The following is a 16,264-nucleotide window of genomic DNA, read 5'->3' as shown; positions in this document are numbered from 1 at the left end:
ATGACTGAATTAAAAATGTGATCCTGGATTAGATAGATCCTGCATCAGAAATTCATTTATAAAGAATAGTTGTGAGACAATTGACCAAATTTGAATATGATCTATAGATGAGATAACAGTACTACATCAAAGGTAATTTCCTGGCTGGACATGGTGGCTCATGCCTATAATTCCAGCACTCGGAGAGGCCGAAGCGGGCAGATCACCTGAGGTCAGGAGTTTGAGATCAGACCGACCAATCTGATGAAACCTCGTCTCTACTAAAAATACAAAAATTAGCCAGGCATGGTGGCGGGCGCCTGTAAACTCAGCTACTCGGGAGGCTGAGGCAGGAGAATCGCTTGAACCTGGGAGGCGGAGGTTGCAGTGAGCTGAGATTGCGTCATTGCCCTCCAGCCTGGGCAACAAGAGCAAAATTCTGTCTCTAAAAAAAAAAAAAAAAAAAGAAGAGTAATTTCCCAATTTTGATCCTTGTACAGAGATTATGCAAAGAGTGTCCTTGTGTCCTTGCTTTTAGGAAATACACAAAGGAGTATGTGAAGGCAAACTGCCATTATGTCTGTAACTTATTAACAAAAAAAAATCTACTTGTATAAGGGGGTATATGATAATGCAATGTGGCAGAAGGTTAACATTTGGGGAATCTGAGTGAAAGAATATAAGTGTTCTTTGTTTTTTGTACCTTTTCTTGATTCTGAAATTATACGAAATAAATATTTTAAAAAAGGAAACACTTGGGGAATGTTAGTGTTAAACTTGATGGTCTTAAGAAATATACTCTGCAGAGCCAGGTGCAGTGGCTCGTGCCTGTAATCCCAACACTTTGGGAGGCTGAGGGGCATGTGTATCACTTGAGGTCAGGAGTTCGAGACCAGCCTGGCCAACTGGTGAAACCCTGTCTCTACTAAAAATACAAAAATTAGCCAGGCGTGATGGCTCTTGCCTGTAAGCCCAGCTACTCAGAAGGCTGAGGCAGGAGTACTGCTTGAACCTGGGAGGTGGAAGTTGCAGTGAGCCGAGACTGCGCCACTGCACTCCAGCCCGGGTGACAGAGCAAGACTCTGTCTCAAAAAGAGAAGAAGTATACTCTGCAGATTTGAAGAGCAGAGACACAAAAAGGAGGATGCCAAGGGCTGAGACAGAGAGTGGAAACTGCGCAGAGGACAAATAGAAAGTTTAGGGTATTAGGTCCTACTCACTCTGTGGTAAGATGCTTCCTGAGGACTCCTTGATGCTACATTTTAGAAACATCTACTTTGGTGGCTGACTTCCTCCCTAGCTGTTCTCTCTCAACACCTTTCTGCTTACCTGTCACCCTCTTTAACATTGTACATACACCTGGCAGCACTGACTGTCCTGGGTCACCAGGTCCCTGTCTGCCTGACACTCTGCAGTCTGTGACCAACATTGATATTTAGCATTCATGTTGCTGTCTAGAGGGAAGTTGCATCAACAAAATTATTGGAAAGAAAAAAGATGTATTTGTCAACCTAACATATAGAAGGGAGGGAGAGGCCATTCCTGTGCTGCATTCCTCAACCTCCTAGTCATTCTAAGAGGTCACGCTGACTACATCAGAACAGCAAGGGGAGGGCGAATAGAAAATCTGTGATAACCTGAGTGTGCCAGGAAAGTTCAAGAAATAGAATCGCATGTATGAACCCATCTGTTTTCCAATCCCAACTTGTACCTAGAGAAGAAATAACAGTGGTGGGGAGCAAAAGTCTTCCCCCCCGAAATAAAAAGAGTACTTTTCCTTGAGGGCTGTGAAGTTCAATATGTTTCAAAGGCTGACCGAATATAAATAAGATGACTTAAATCGACACCAGGCAGTAATTCAAGTTGAGGGAAAACGCACCATAGTAAAACCCACAAATAGTTTCTAAATAGCACAAGTCAGTCATAACTACCTCTTTCACATTTCTGAAAGATTCCTTTGTTGTATATTTGCTGATACTTTGGATGGGGAAAGACAGGGAAAACAGTTTATTGTAAGTTTTATTTATTTGTGTACATGTAGAACTTTTCCTTGGAAAGATATTATCATCGTGGGAGTTTAAATTCCTTGGAACTGTGCAAGTTCCATTCCTAAAGTCTGGCCTTAACTCCCAATAAAGCCTCTTAGTTTATTTATTTATTTATTTTTAAAAGATGGTCTTAATTACTTCATCGACAAGAAGATTAATGCTTAGCATGCTTGACTCACGTAATGAAGGCCTAAGGCTAAATTCTAAGGTTTCAGAGATAAAAACATTGCCATTTAACATACTTCATGGCCCAGAAAGCGATGATAAAAGGACCACCAAGTAAACCTTGTAGACGTATTTAGAGAAACAGTATTTTGTGAAGGTCTATGTGAATGGGGGCAGAGGGAGGTTACCTGAATTTCTGCATCTGTTTCTTTCACTAGGAGATGGAGAATTTTCTGAAATGGTTCCAGGTAAGCTTCCCACCTGGACTTGTTCCAGGCCTTCTGCAGGGTCCACAGTATTCTCGGTCAGAGCAGCTTCCATCTGGGGGTTGCAGTTTTCGCTACTATGAGGCACACCAACATCAGCCTGTGAAAAGGGAACAGCTTTGTTAGAATCAAGATTTCTTGGTAAATAAAAACAATGTTCCAGGGTCTGCTTTGTGAATATTTAGCCAGCTAGTATCTGTGGTGGGCTGTATAGTACCCAGAAAGCCATAGATCAGGGGTCCCCAGCCCCCCCGGGCCACATACCAGTACTGGTCCGTGGCCTGTTAGGAACCAGACTGCAGAGCAGGAGGTGAGGAGCAGGCTAGCCAGCGAAGCTTCATCTTTATTTACAGCTGCTCCTCATCACTCACATTACCCCAGAGCTCTGCCTCCTGTCAGATCAGCAGTGGCGTTAGATTCTCACAGGAGCACAAACCCTATTGTGAACTGCACATGTGAGGAATCTAGGTTGCTTACTCCTTTTAAGAATCTAATGCAGCCGGGCACGGTAGCTCAGGCCTGTTATCCCAGCACCTTGTGAGGCTGAGGCAGGGGGATCACCTGAGGTCAGGAGTTTGAGACCAGCCTGCCCAACATGGTGAAATCCTGTCTCTACTAAAAATACAAAAAATTAGCCAGGCATGGTGGCGAGTGCCTGTAATCTGAGCTACTAGGGAGGCTTAGGCAGGAGAATTGCTTGAACCCAGGAGGCGGAGGCTGCAGTGAGCTGAGATCGCATCATTGCACTCCAATTTCGGCCACAAGAGTGAAACTCTGTCTCAAAAAAAAAAAAAAAAAAAAAAAAAAAGAATCTAATGCCTTATAATCTGTCACTGTTTTCCATTACCCCCAGATGGGACTGTCTAGTTGCAGGAAGACAAGCTCAAGGCTCCCACTAATTCTACATTATGGTGAGTTGTATAATTATTTCATTATATATTACAATGTAATAATAATAGAAATAAAGTATACAATAGATGTAATGCCGTTGAGTCATCCTGAAACCATCCCCCCAACCCTAGTTCATGGAAAAACTGTCTTCCACAAAACTGGTCACTGGTGTCAAAAAGGTTGGCGACTACTGTTTTAAGCCACTAAACTTGTGTGAATTGGCTATAGCAGCAATAGAAAACAAATATAGTATCTAATAGGCATCTACCAGGTAAAAGCTACTATGCTGAGCATTCTGGAGGATACCAAGATAGACAAGTTCAGCCTTGAGTGTGAGAGTAGAGGTACTACGGTATTAAAACAATTTATAATAATGAAGCTATATTGTTTTTGCTGATTAAAAAAGTAATACAGACTGGATGTGGTGGCTCATGCCTGTAACCCCAGCACTTTGGGAGGTGGGGGAGGGAGGATCACTGGAGCCCAGGAGTTCGAGACTAGCCTGGGCGAGATGGGGAAACCCCATTGCAAAAAAAAAAAAAAAAAAAAAAAAAAAAAAAACAGTGATGCCGACTTAGACTTCTTGTAAAAAATAATTAAATAATATAAAAGAGAATTGCAGTGGTTAGTTTTATTTGTCAACTGGGCTAGGCTATAATAGCCAGTTATTCTGTCAAACACAAATCTTAGTGGTACTGTAAATGTTGTTTGTAGATGTGGTAAATATATGTAATCAATTGACTTTAAGTAAAGGAGATTACCCTTGATAATCTGGGTAGGTCTCATCCAGTCAATTGAAAGGCTTCAAGAGTAGAACTGAGGTCTTCCTGAGGAAGAGGAAATCTGCCTGTGAAATGTAGCTTCAACTCCAGCCTGTTCTTTTTGACTGCCTGCCCTATCCTATGGATTTTGATTTTCCTAGCCAGCCTTCATGACTGTATCAGCCAGTTCCTTACAATTTACCTATCTACCTGTCTATCTATCTGTCTATCCTACTGGTTCTTTCCCTCTGGTAGAACCTTGATTGATAGAGAAACACAGTAGAAAATAAGAAATAATATCTTCTAGAGAGAAGCACTACTAACATTTTAGTATATCATTGCCCAGATGTATTTGCTCATATAACCTTTAAAAATACATTGGAACTGGCCAATAAGCACACGAGAAGATGTTCAATATTATTAATCAGTAGGGGAATGTAAATCAAAACCACAGTGAGATACCACTTCATATCCCCTAGGATAACTATAATGAAAATGACACATAACAACAAGTGTTGGTGAGGATGTGGGGAAATTCGAACCCTCATATATTGCTGGGCAAATGTGAAACGGTGCAGCACTTTAGAAAACACTGAGAGCTCTTCAAAAAGTGAAACATAGAGTTACCATGTGACCCAGAAATTTCACCCCTAAGTATGTCCCCAAGCAAAATAAAAACATCTGTTCTTGCAAAAACTTGCACACAAATATTCACAATTATTATTTATAATACCCCCAAAGTGGAAACAACCCAAGTATCCATCAGCTGATGAATGTATAAATAAAATGCGGTACAGTCAGCCAAAGGAATATTATCTGGCAAGAAAAAGAAATTAAACACTGACATATGTTTCAACATAGATAATACTTGGAAATATTATGCTAAGTGAAAAAAGCCAATCACAAAGGCCATATTGAGAATAGGCAAATTTATAGAAACAGAAAATAGATTTATTGATTGCCTAGGGTGGGGGAATGAGGATTGACTATTAATGGGTAGTCATTTCTTTGTGGAGGGCAAAATGTTCTAAAATTAGATTGTGGTAATGGCTGTTAATTGTACATTTTAAAGGGATGCTATGGTTTGAATGTGTCCCTTTCAAATTCAGGTGTTACCACTGTGATATTAAGAGGTAGGACCTTCAAGAGCTGATTAGGCCATGCGGGATCCTCCCTCATTAATGGGATTAAGGTGTTATAAAGAAAAGCTTCACACAGATTCAGTTAACTTGCTCTGCTTTTCTGCCATGTGAGGACACAGAAGGGCAGCCCTCACCAGACAATCAAACTTTCCATTGCCTTGATCTTGGACTTCCTATAAAAAGAAATTTCTGTTTTTTATAATTTACCCAGTCCATGGTATTCTGTTATAGCAGCACAAACAAACTAAGAGAGTAGGTGAATCATGTGAATTGTATTTTAATAAAGCTGTTTTAAAAATAAAATGGAAAGAATTATATATTAAATGAAATTATATTTCTGTAACCTGCTTAACAATATCTAAGAAACATTTACCTATATCAACATACATAGGCCTACCTCATTCTATTTAGTGATAAGGAGTAGCTACTTACCTGACGATGGCATTGGAGCTCCTTATGTAACTATGCCACAGTGTATTTAGCCAAGTCCTAAGGAGTAGCTACTTACCTGACGATGGCATTGGAGCTCCTTATGTAACTATGCCACAGTGTATTTAGCCAAGTCCTACTGAAGGACATCTACGTGTTTCTAACTTTTCAATAATCTAAACTGTGTTGGAATAATATATGTGAATATACATCACTGTGAACCCATGAACCCATCCAATCATTCCATGAGATTAAATTCCTGGATGTGGATAGGCTGGGTCTAAGGATATGCACATTTTATATTAATATGTGTTTCCAGAAGGTTCTCCATAAATACTGCACTAATTTATAATCCCACCTTCTCCTTTCAAGGGTGTCTGTTTCTTCGAACCACAGTTCCATTGCTTGTAAATAGGTCAAAACAAAGCATAAAAATGGTCTCTCGACGATTTAGTAAAAATCATTGATGACAAAATGCTGGTCCACGTTATATTTTTCACAGTTCCACCGCAAAATAAGAACAATGTAATGGGTTTTTCACAAAGCTGAATTAATTCAATTTAAAGAACTGTCATTTATTTTTAGAGGAAGTAAATTTTAAATGTCAATGTGTTCAGAAAGACTTTTATGGTATCTCCCTTGACTACCATGTCTTCTCTCTCCAGGTGCTGGCCCTCTTTCACTGAAAGTTTCCCACTTCTCATTTCAATAGATGTTATCAACATCTTCTCCATCTAAGACACACATACCAGAGGAAGTCTCCTCAGTGTCTCCAGAAGCGATAAGAACACAAAGAACACATGCATCTTCCACTCGGTAATGTCTTCCCAGGAGTCTTTTAATTTCTCTTTTTTTTTTTTTTTTGAGACAGCGTCTTGTTCTGTCACCCAGGCTTGAGTGCAGTGGTGTGATCTCGGCTCACTGCAACCTCTGCCTCTTGGGTTCAAGTGATTCTCCTGCCTCAGCCTTCCGAGTAACTGGGATTACAGGCATGCACCACCACGCCCGGGTAATTTTTGTATTTTTAGTGGATACAGGGTTTCACCATGTTGGCTAGGCTGGTCTCGAATTCCTGACCTCGTGATCTGCCCACCTCCGCCTCCCGAAGTGCTGGGATTACAGGCATGAGCCACCGTGACTGGACTCATTTGATGTCTCTTGATTTTACCTTTTGGCCCAAGGGGCACTTTTCTTTCCTGCCTAGTCTTTGAAGGACCTCAGGACTCTGCCCTCCACTTCCTACTCTTTTTTTTTTAGAGACAGGGTCTGCATATGTTGCCCAGGCTGGGGTGCAGTGGCTATTCACAGGCACAATCAAAGGGCATGGATTCAAGCAATCCTCCTGCCTTAGTCTCTCCAGTAGCTAGGACTACAGGCACCTGACGCTGTGCCCAACCTCCCAATCTCTGCAGCAAAGCCTTGCTGTACTGTGATAAAAGTTTATATCTTGTTGGAGGGAGCAAAAGGTATGAAAGAAGAGAAAATGCCTGAATTGGTTCTTGATAAATGAGCTTGCAGTGGACAAGGAGAAAAGGACATTCTAGGCAGAGGGAAAAGCATACATACACAAGACAGGGAAATGAAACCATATCGTGTGTCCAGGAATATGAATTCCTCCAGTGAGGAATAGCAGAAACAGATTGGGGTAGACAGTGGAAGGTGTTGAGGTGAAAAAGTGAAGTATTTTGTGACAAGCAAAGGAGATTGATTCTATTTTGAATGCAACAGGAATCCTGTGTAGGATTTTTATCCATGGAAATACATGAAAATCATCAGGAGGGTTTTCAGAAAAAATCACTCTTGGGTTCATGCAAGTGACAGGAGTGGATGGAAGGAACAGAACAGGGTGATCAGTTGCAATTATTGCAGTTGTCAAGGTGAGAAGTGATTAAACATGAACAAAGATGGCAACAGCGAAAATGGGGGAAGAAGTGGGTCCAGAAATATTAGAAAGTGCACTGTGAGAAGCAACCTCTCAGAGCTTCAGTTTGAAGATGGGAGGTCCTCTGGCTCTAAAATTATGACTCTGGGCAGGAAACATTTTGTTTAAGAAAAATGAATTAAGGCCGGGCGCGGTGGCTCAAGCCTGTAATCCCAGCACTTTGGGAGGCCGAGACGGGTGGATCACGAGGTCAGAAGATTGAGACCATCCTGGCTAACACGGTGAAACCCCGTCTCTACTAAAAAATACAAAAAAAAAAAAAAAAACTAGCCGGGCAAGGTGGCGGGCGCCTGTAGTCCCGGCTACTCGGGAGGCTGAGGCAGGAGAATGGCGTAAACCCGGGAGGCGGAGCTTACAGTGAGCCAAGATCGCGCCACTGCACTCCAGCCTGGGTGACACAGCGAGACTCTGTCTCAAAAAAAAAAAAAAAAGAAAAAGAAAAATGAATTAAAAATTAAGGCCTTGTCATGAAACTTTTGGTACTTTCACAGTAAAAGTCATACAAATTTTAAAAAAATATACAAGCATGTTTAATCACTTTCTGGAATTACTCTAACATTTGAAGTTCGTCAGAGGCTAAGTAGAAATCGCAGTGGCTAGGTTATGGTGGTGTCTGTCACGATCAGGTTTTCATAATTCAGTTAGGGATTCTTCCTTGCTTGTAGTGGGACTTAACATAGCTCCTTAACACTGTGTTTACACAGCTAAACCAGTATCAGTTCCTTGTGTTAAGGGTTAATTATTTCTGTGTCTCAGGGCTACATAGGAAATAATGAAAAACCATCCAAACAAACAAGAAAGTAATCAAAAACTCAGTGGACATGAAATCGGAATTGGCACAAGGAGAAAGCCTAAAAGCAACGATGTGCTTTTCTCTGTCTCCGTCTATCTGTTCTTCTTCATGGACAGTTACTGCCCATCCTGTCCCTGTAGAGTAAGCAGAACCAAGAAAGGAGTCTTTACATACAACATATTACATGTCACATATGTGCATATGTTATATATATGTGTGTTATATATGTATATAAAACATATAACAAAAGAAAAGGAGATTGGGAGCCCGAGGCAGGCAGATCACCTGAGGTCAGGAGTTCCAGACTAGCCTGGCCAACGTGGCAAAACCCCATCTCCAATAAAAACACAAAAATTAGCTGAGTGTGGCTGTAGGTACCTGTAATCCCAGCCACTCAGGAAGCTGAGGCAGGAGAATCACTTGAACTCGAGAGGCGGAGGTTGTGGTGAGCCGAGATTGCACCACTGCACTCCAGTTTGGGCCACAGCGAGACTCCATCTCCATCTCGAAAAAAATAAAAAAAAGAAAAGAAAAGAAAAGAAAAGGAAGGAGACCCTATCTGATGCTCACAGCTCATGCTAAAGGTAAAGATGCACATCATGTAAGTCATGTTGAACACTGTTTTCCTTCTTTCCAAATAAACTACTAAAAGCCAGTATCTGCGGTGACAGTAAGACAAGTATTTACACAAGTTTATTTTGGTTTGCAAATCCATCATTTTTTGATCCTAGAGAAGCACTGAGTTACAAACAGGGTCTGATTTTGTCATTTAACATTTCCAAGTGGAGACTCTTGGAAGACTCTTGGACTTTTTCCAAATAGAAAAATTTTAATGATTTAACAATAGTAACAACAACAACAATAGCAAAATACCCACATTGGAATTGAGAGCGAATCTGAATATTTTCAGTCTAAATGATGGCTTTTCACAAAGACTTTCTGTACATTACAACTTGGCATAGATGTAAATACCACAACCTCAGTGACCTCACAATTGTGTTATCAAAGCTACTATAACTACTTGGATTTGGAATCCAGGCCTTAGCAAGGATCTCTACCCATCTGTTCTTATTTAGAGACAGTCTGCCTTTGAGCTCTGCTGGTGACCAAAACCTAAATTGTAGCAGACAAAACACAGTCTTTTATCATGAAACAACATAAACCAGCCTTCAGTTTCCAGAGCAGAAATTTAAGGTTCTTCTCTTTTGAAAACTCAGAATGTCTTTCAAATATCTTACCCATGTGTAACACATTCTGGAAATTTTAACCCAATTTCATAATGAGTGTAGACTTGAGAACAGACATAGTTTAAAGACCAGACATATTTATAAGTTAATTAGATCTATGCCTCTCAGGGATATAGCAGTGTTCATATTCTACACACACATGAAGAATTTATATTTTCACACCAATAAGAAGTATACCTACATTAAGCCTTGGCAACATGGCGGGACTCATTTCTACAAAGCATCAAAAATTAGCCGGGCGTGGTGGCTCATGCTTGTATTCCCAGCTACTCAGCAGGCTGAGGTGAGAGGATCTCTTGAGCTAGGGGAGACTGAGGCTGCAGAGAGCCGTGATTGCACCACTGCACTTCAACTTGGGTGACAGAGTGAGACCCTGTCTCAGAAGAAGAAGAAAGAAGAAAGGAAGAAGGAAGAAAAAGAAAAGAAGTGTATCTGTATTATTATATAGGTAATGATACTTGGGGAGGGGATGGGATGGTGAGTGGAATGCTCTATTTTTTCCTTGGGGGTACAGATTCAATGTGTTTCTACATTTTATTAACTTTATTTATTTATTTTATTATTATTATTATTATTATTATTTTTTTTTTTTTTGAGACGGAGTCTCGCTCTGTCGCCCAGTCTGGAGTACCTAGTGGCCGGATCTCAGCTCACTGCTAGCTCCGCCTCCCGGGTTTACGCCATTCTCCTGCCTCAGCCTCCCGAGTAGCTGGGACTACAGGCGCCCGCCACCTCACCCGGCTAGTTTTTTTTTTTTTGTATTTTTTAGTAGAGACGGGGTTTCACCGTGTTAGCCAGGATGGTCTCGATCTCCTGAGCTCGTGATCCGCCCGTCTCGGCCTCCCAAAGTGCTGGGATTACAGGCTTGAGCCACCGCGCCCGGCCTTATGAACTTTATTTTATACCTCAGTGTCTTGGGGATAAAATTTTTTATCAATTTTAGGTAGAATTAAAAAGTTGTGAATTATAAGCTAACAACTATGCACAGAAATCATCAGCATTCCAAATAAGGTATTGCTTTAACTATGGACAGATGTTTTTTGTTTGTTTGTTTGTTGTGTGTTTTTGTTTATTTGTTTTTTGGTATGGATGTACTACATTTATTCTATAGCTTTTGGGAAACATATTTACCAAACAGCTTGAAGGGAATAATTTGTCAAGGCACCCTGGAGTTAAAACCTTCTTAAGTCAAATTATTGGCAGACGCATTTTGTGAATATATTTGTCTATAGACATATAGGAAGAATTTCTTCAAAATTTGATTTTTTTCTAGTTTACCTCTAATAAATGTAATTTTAAATAGCAACTATACAAAGAACATTCAGAAATATGATTGCTTAAAAAGTTGGATTTTAAGAAGTAATTTACTTCCCTTTACTGACAATCAACTAGAATTTTCTTATCACGTATTCGGAAAAAACTGTGCAGGGTCCTTGGAGACCATCTCTTCCAATCCAGCCTCTCCTCTTTTATAACAGGCAAGGAATTTTGAGTTATTCTTATAGATGAATAACATTTCTCTGACTAGGAAGTTTTCCATGCTTTTTCTTATTATTATGCATTATTTTATTACTGTATCTTCTCACCACTTTAGACTAAAGTAAAAGTGAAGGGTAAGTCTATATATAGGTTTCAAGAAATTTGACTTAGAATATTTTAAAGTGGTGTTACTAAGAAACATAAATATTTCATGCAAGCAAACATGTTCATTTCATTTTAAAGATACTGCTGAACTACTGAACCCTAAGCCTTATGCATTTATGAAAACTGTGAAAGAAATTATTATTCCAATAGCTATAGAGTGTTTAATTAATGATAATCATACCTTTCCCAGATCAGATTTCCAAAGTCAAGTGCTTGGGGCTAGAAAAGAAGGTATATGCATGAATCGACTCTCATTCTATTTTCAGATTATTTTAAAATTGAATTTCCTCCTTGCAGACTGTCATTAGTCTAGTTATGCTACTAGGAGACAAGAAGACATTAAGGAATCTTGGAAGCAGGAGGGACATGCATTCACTCAAGAAAGATTCATTAGTGCCTGATCAGTATCAGGCAATGTAGTAAGAATTGGAGATACAAAGATTAAAAAACAGTGCCTGTCCTCAAGTAGGTAGCTGCACAGGATGAAAGGCAAATATAGAAGCAAATAAATATAATAAAATGCTTTGAAATATGATAGTAAAAGGTATAAGATCAACCCTACCAGCATGGTGGCAGAGGTTGGGGATGGGAGGTCATGAAGAGCTTCAGGAGGAGTGACCTTGAGTGTCTTGTAAAATGGGTACACATTTATCATGTGACCCAGGAGAGGGAGAAGGAAAAGTCCGGAAGGAGAGGAAAGAGTAGGTGCAAAGGCATGGAGCTAGGGACAGAATGGGCCTGGGGAACAAGTCCTAAGGTTTGTCTACGGGGTGAGTGTGGGGAGAGACAAGACTGGAGGAGTTAGCAGAAGTCAGCTCCAAGATGGGCCACGACAGCATGCTAAGTAAGGATTTAGGTTTTATTTTGTTTTGTTTTGTTTTGTTTTATTTTATTTTATATTTTATATTTCATTTCATTTCATTTCTATTTTATTTTATTTTATTTTATTTTATTTTTTATTTTATATTTTATTTTATATTTTATTTTATTTTATTTTATTATTTTATTTTATTTTATTTTATTTATTTTATTTTATTTTATTTTATTTTATCTTTTGAGATGGAGTTTTGCTCTTGTTGCCCAGGCTGGAGTGCAGTGGCATGATCTCAGCTCACCCTGCAATATCCGCCTCCCGGGTTCAAGCTATTCTCCTGCCTCAGCCCCCCGAATAGGTGGGATTACAGGCATGTGCCATCACGCCTGGCTAATTTTGTATTTTTTGTAGAGATGGGGTTTCTCCATGTTGGTCAGGCTGGTCTCAAACTCCTGACCTCAGGTGATCCACCTGCCTCGGCCTCCCAAAGTGCTGGGATTACAAGCGTGAGCCACCGCATCCGACCAGGATTTTATTTTATAATAATAATTGAAATAACTTATATCATGCACTTATTCCAAGTCAGCATTAGTATGAGCACTTTATGTATATTGAGTTTATTTAACCCTCACAACAACTCTACAAAATAAGTACAGTCATCCTCAGCATTAGTGGGGGATTGGTTCCAGGACTTCCCTCGGATACCAAAACCCACGGATGTTCAAGTCCTTTATAGAAAATGGTGTAGTATTTGCATACAATCCATGCACATCCTTCCGTATACTTTAAATCACTTGTAGATTATTCATAAATACCTAAAACAATGTTAATGCTATGTAAATAGTTGTTGTACTGTATGTTTAAGGCATAATAACAAGGCCAGCAAAATAAATAAAAAATAAAAGAAAGATTTTTATATGAAAAAGGGGACAAGAACAATGGATTAGCACTTTTAAGTGACATTAATGTATTTGTAGAAAATGGGAGAAAAAAGTATTTCTACATATTAGTCCAAAGTGATCATGAGTTCACCAGGCCAATAGGAGAGGGTAACAGGGAGGGCATCCCAGGAAGAGGGAATGGCACAGGTAAAGGCATGGAGGTGTGAGAAGCCTGGAAGAACTGAGCCCTGAGAGTCATTTGGCTTAGCAGACCCAAGAGCCCATGAGTGACAGGCACTGGCAGAAGAGAAGAGAAGAGGATGACATTAGAGGGACAGGATAGACTATAAACTAAAGGGTTTTGCACACGAAGGGAAATTTTTCCCTTGGCAAGATAGGTGGCAGTGTGGAGGAGAAACTTGTTAGGATCCTGGGAGGAGAGGCAGAAAGACCCCATAAAAGGTAATGGGTCTCAGTAGGGTGTGGTGGGTTACAGGTGTAACCTCAGCACTTTGGGAGGCCGAGGCGGGTGGATCACAAGCTCAGGAGTTCAAGACCAGCCTGACCAACATGGAGAAACTCTGTCTGTAATAAAAAAATACAAAAATTAGCCAGGCATGGTGGCACACACCTGTCATCCCAGCTACTCAGGAGGCTGAGGAGAATTGCCTGGACCCGGGAGGCGGAGGTTGCAGTGAGCTGAGATCGCGCCATTGCACTCCAGCTTGGGTGACAGAGCAAGACTCCGTCTCAAAAAAAAAAAAAAAAAAAAAAAGTAACGGGTCCCTATACACAGACAGTGGCAGTTTCAGGATGGAAAGCAGAAAACAGTGTTAAGATGGGTGGCCATTTGGGCACAGGCTTTCCCCAGGGCACCAGGTACTAAGTCTGGAGTCAGCCTTCACTAGATTCTGGTTTGCTTGTTTCAAAATGTACTCCAAGAGCCCAACAGATGTGCCCTACATGAAGTAGGTGCTGTAACTGGCACTTAATAGTGTCTTGCACAGTGCCTGCTGAGACCAAGTGTGTGCTCCTTGAACAGTAGCTCCAAAAATGACCCTTTGGAAAGGTAGCTATAAGTCCCAGTTTGCTGGGCTTCAGCCAGAGTCTTTGGGAAAATGTATTAATAGGGTTCCCTTTCACTCTTAAAAGCATAATTTTGACGACAAATTATATGGTAGCCTTATCTTTGGGTATAACCCCTCCGAAGTGGACCCTTGAGGGTTGCTAGTGCTGTCTGTGCAATCTGGAGAGTGGTAAGGATGCAAAGAAATCATGGACCTCATTTCCGCCTCAACCAACTCATCCCTTTAGGTCTTGCTCTGGAAAAAAGTCCCCATAATGTCTCCAGAATTACAGGGCATGCAACTTCGAGGAATTAGGGAAAAGAGTATTGGAATGAAACTCTTGAAAACTAAATTCTACCTTTGCTGTGCCCCCAGATTAGCTGTGCAGCCTTGGGCAAGTCGCCTCTCTGGGCCTCATGATCCTCATCTATGAATCGAGAGGACGCAGCCAGATGGTTCTGAGATCCCTCCCAGCTTTAAGAAACGATCAAAGGGCCTATTTTCCAGAAGCCAGTAATATATGGCAGTTCCTAGGGACTCCAACCTTCTCTCGAGAATCACGGTCAACCCTCGCTCTGTGCAGAACACACTGCTCATCCCGTTATTCCGTGCCTCTACCCTGGGGTGTGATCACCTTCGCAATCTCTTTAAACTCCAAAGGCTCTCAAAATCGATCCTATAGCCATACATCTGTATCTATACTTTCTATCGATATAGATAGATATATTTTGATATTTTTCCATCTATCTGTCTAGTCCCGGTTAAGACAGCAGTTAAACACCGGCAGAATAAAGTTGCTCCCACCTGTTAACTAGGCTAGCTGTGGACCTCGACCCACCCTGCTCCAGCCAACTCTTGTCGCCCCCCCAGGCAAAAGGCTTTATGTCTGTCTGTCTGTTTGTTTATTTATTTATTTATTACCTTGCATCCCTCTTTCCAAACCTTCTTGGGCGCGGGGACATGTCTCCGGTCTTCAGTAGGTTGGGAAGGTCCGCAGCCCATGCTGCGCGCGCGCGCGCTCCTCCTCCACCGGCTTGGCCGCTGTGCGCCGCCGCCAGCGTTCCCTGCAGCGCTCAGGCACCGGTGGTCCCGCGCTCCTGGGCCCTGCGCCCCTGCCCCTGCGCTCGGGCGCCACGCGCCTCTCCCACTTGCCGCGCTTAAACCCCGGGCACGACGCACTGGGTTTCTGGGCAGTTGCCAGGAATGGTTGCCACAATAAATTACGTCATGCAGACCTGGGACCTGGGCGGCGATGGGACTCTGGTAACTGAAAACTAGAAGGTTGGAGGCGTCTAAATCACAGCTAGGATGCAAATGGCAGCCCTAACCAGAGCGAGGGGCCAGGGGAAGGCCCGCTGCCTGGCTGCGTTACTTTGAAAAGTACCAGAGTCGCAAGCATCTTGCGGGAACCTCTTATTTTTCCTCTTTGTAAAACACGGTGTGTGTGACACGCCCCTACCCCTGGTGCCTGGACCACACCCTTGTTTTTAGACACTGTCTGAACTGTGTAGAAGGCGATCGTGTGGAATGCGAGGCAGGTGTCCAGTCTCTCTTGAGGGCCGGAAGACGGAGTGGAGGCGTGGCGGACAGCACCAGGAGGCAGTGGCACAAGGTGACCTCAGAAAGACGGTCGCACAAATGGAAACCCACACAATGAAGAAAAGCAGATATAGTTAGGACCATAAACAGCTCAGCAGTCACCAAATGGGTCACGCAAATCATTTTAATGGCAGGTGCATTTTATGAGCCGTTAGGCTGTATGGAAAGAGCATGGCTATGCATAATTCGAACAGAGAATTAAATCAAGAAGGTGTTATCCGTCAAAAAAGGCAGACTAGGAAGACTGCTCAAATGAGCAACAAGTTTGTCTTTTCTGGATATTTTCTTTTAATCTTAATTTTTATTTATTTATTTTTTAAAAGAATTAAAACAGGAACTAAAAGGAATCTTAGAGGTCTCCTATCAACTCTTTTTTTAGGTTCAGAGAAACTGAGTGACTTTCCCAAGGTCAACGGGAAGCTAGTTAATGAAGGTAGAATGAGGAACTAGGTGGCCTGACTCAGTTTCTCTGTGTCTCCATAATACCAGGAAAGTACAACTGAGGATTCTTGGAGGTATAAAAATCCTGGGTCCTTCCAAGGAAACTAATGCTCAGCTCTGTGACAGGAAGCGGATTACTTACAAGATTTCAACTC

At 41.5% G+C, this 16,264-nt stretch overlaps 1 protein-coding gene across 1 annotated transcript in view; it reads right to left on the bottom strand.

Annotated features, from left to right (window-relative positions):
• The window catches only part of STMND1 (stathmin domain containing 1), a 34,767-nt gene extending 19,547 nt beyond the window's left edge, over positions 1–15,220 (bottom strand). The window contains exons 1-2 of the mRNA XM_033219871.1: positions 14,991–15,220; positions 2,381–2,558 (exon numbers count right to left, since the gene is read on the bottom strand). Coding sequence (XP_033075762.1) covers positions 2,381–2,558; positions 14,991–15,071 — 259 coding nt within the window. The 5' untranslated portion in view covers positions 15,072–15,220. The remainder of the gene's footprint in view (positions 1–2,380; positions 2,559–14,990) is intronic.
• Positions 15,221–16,264: the final 1,044 nt, after the last annotated feature.

This window comes from Trachypithecus francoisi, unplaced genomic scaffold (assembly GCF_009764315.1).
Source record: "Trachypithecus francoisi isolate TF-2019V2 unplaced genomic scaffold, Tfra_2.0 Lachesis_group10, whole genome shotgun sequence".
NCBI classification, from domain to species: Eukaryota; Metazoa; Chordata; class Mammalia; order Primates; family Cercopithecidae; genus Trachypithecus; species Trachypithecus francoisi.
This window is presented reverse-complemented; position numbering and strand designations above follow the sequence as displayed.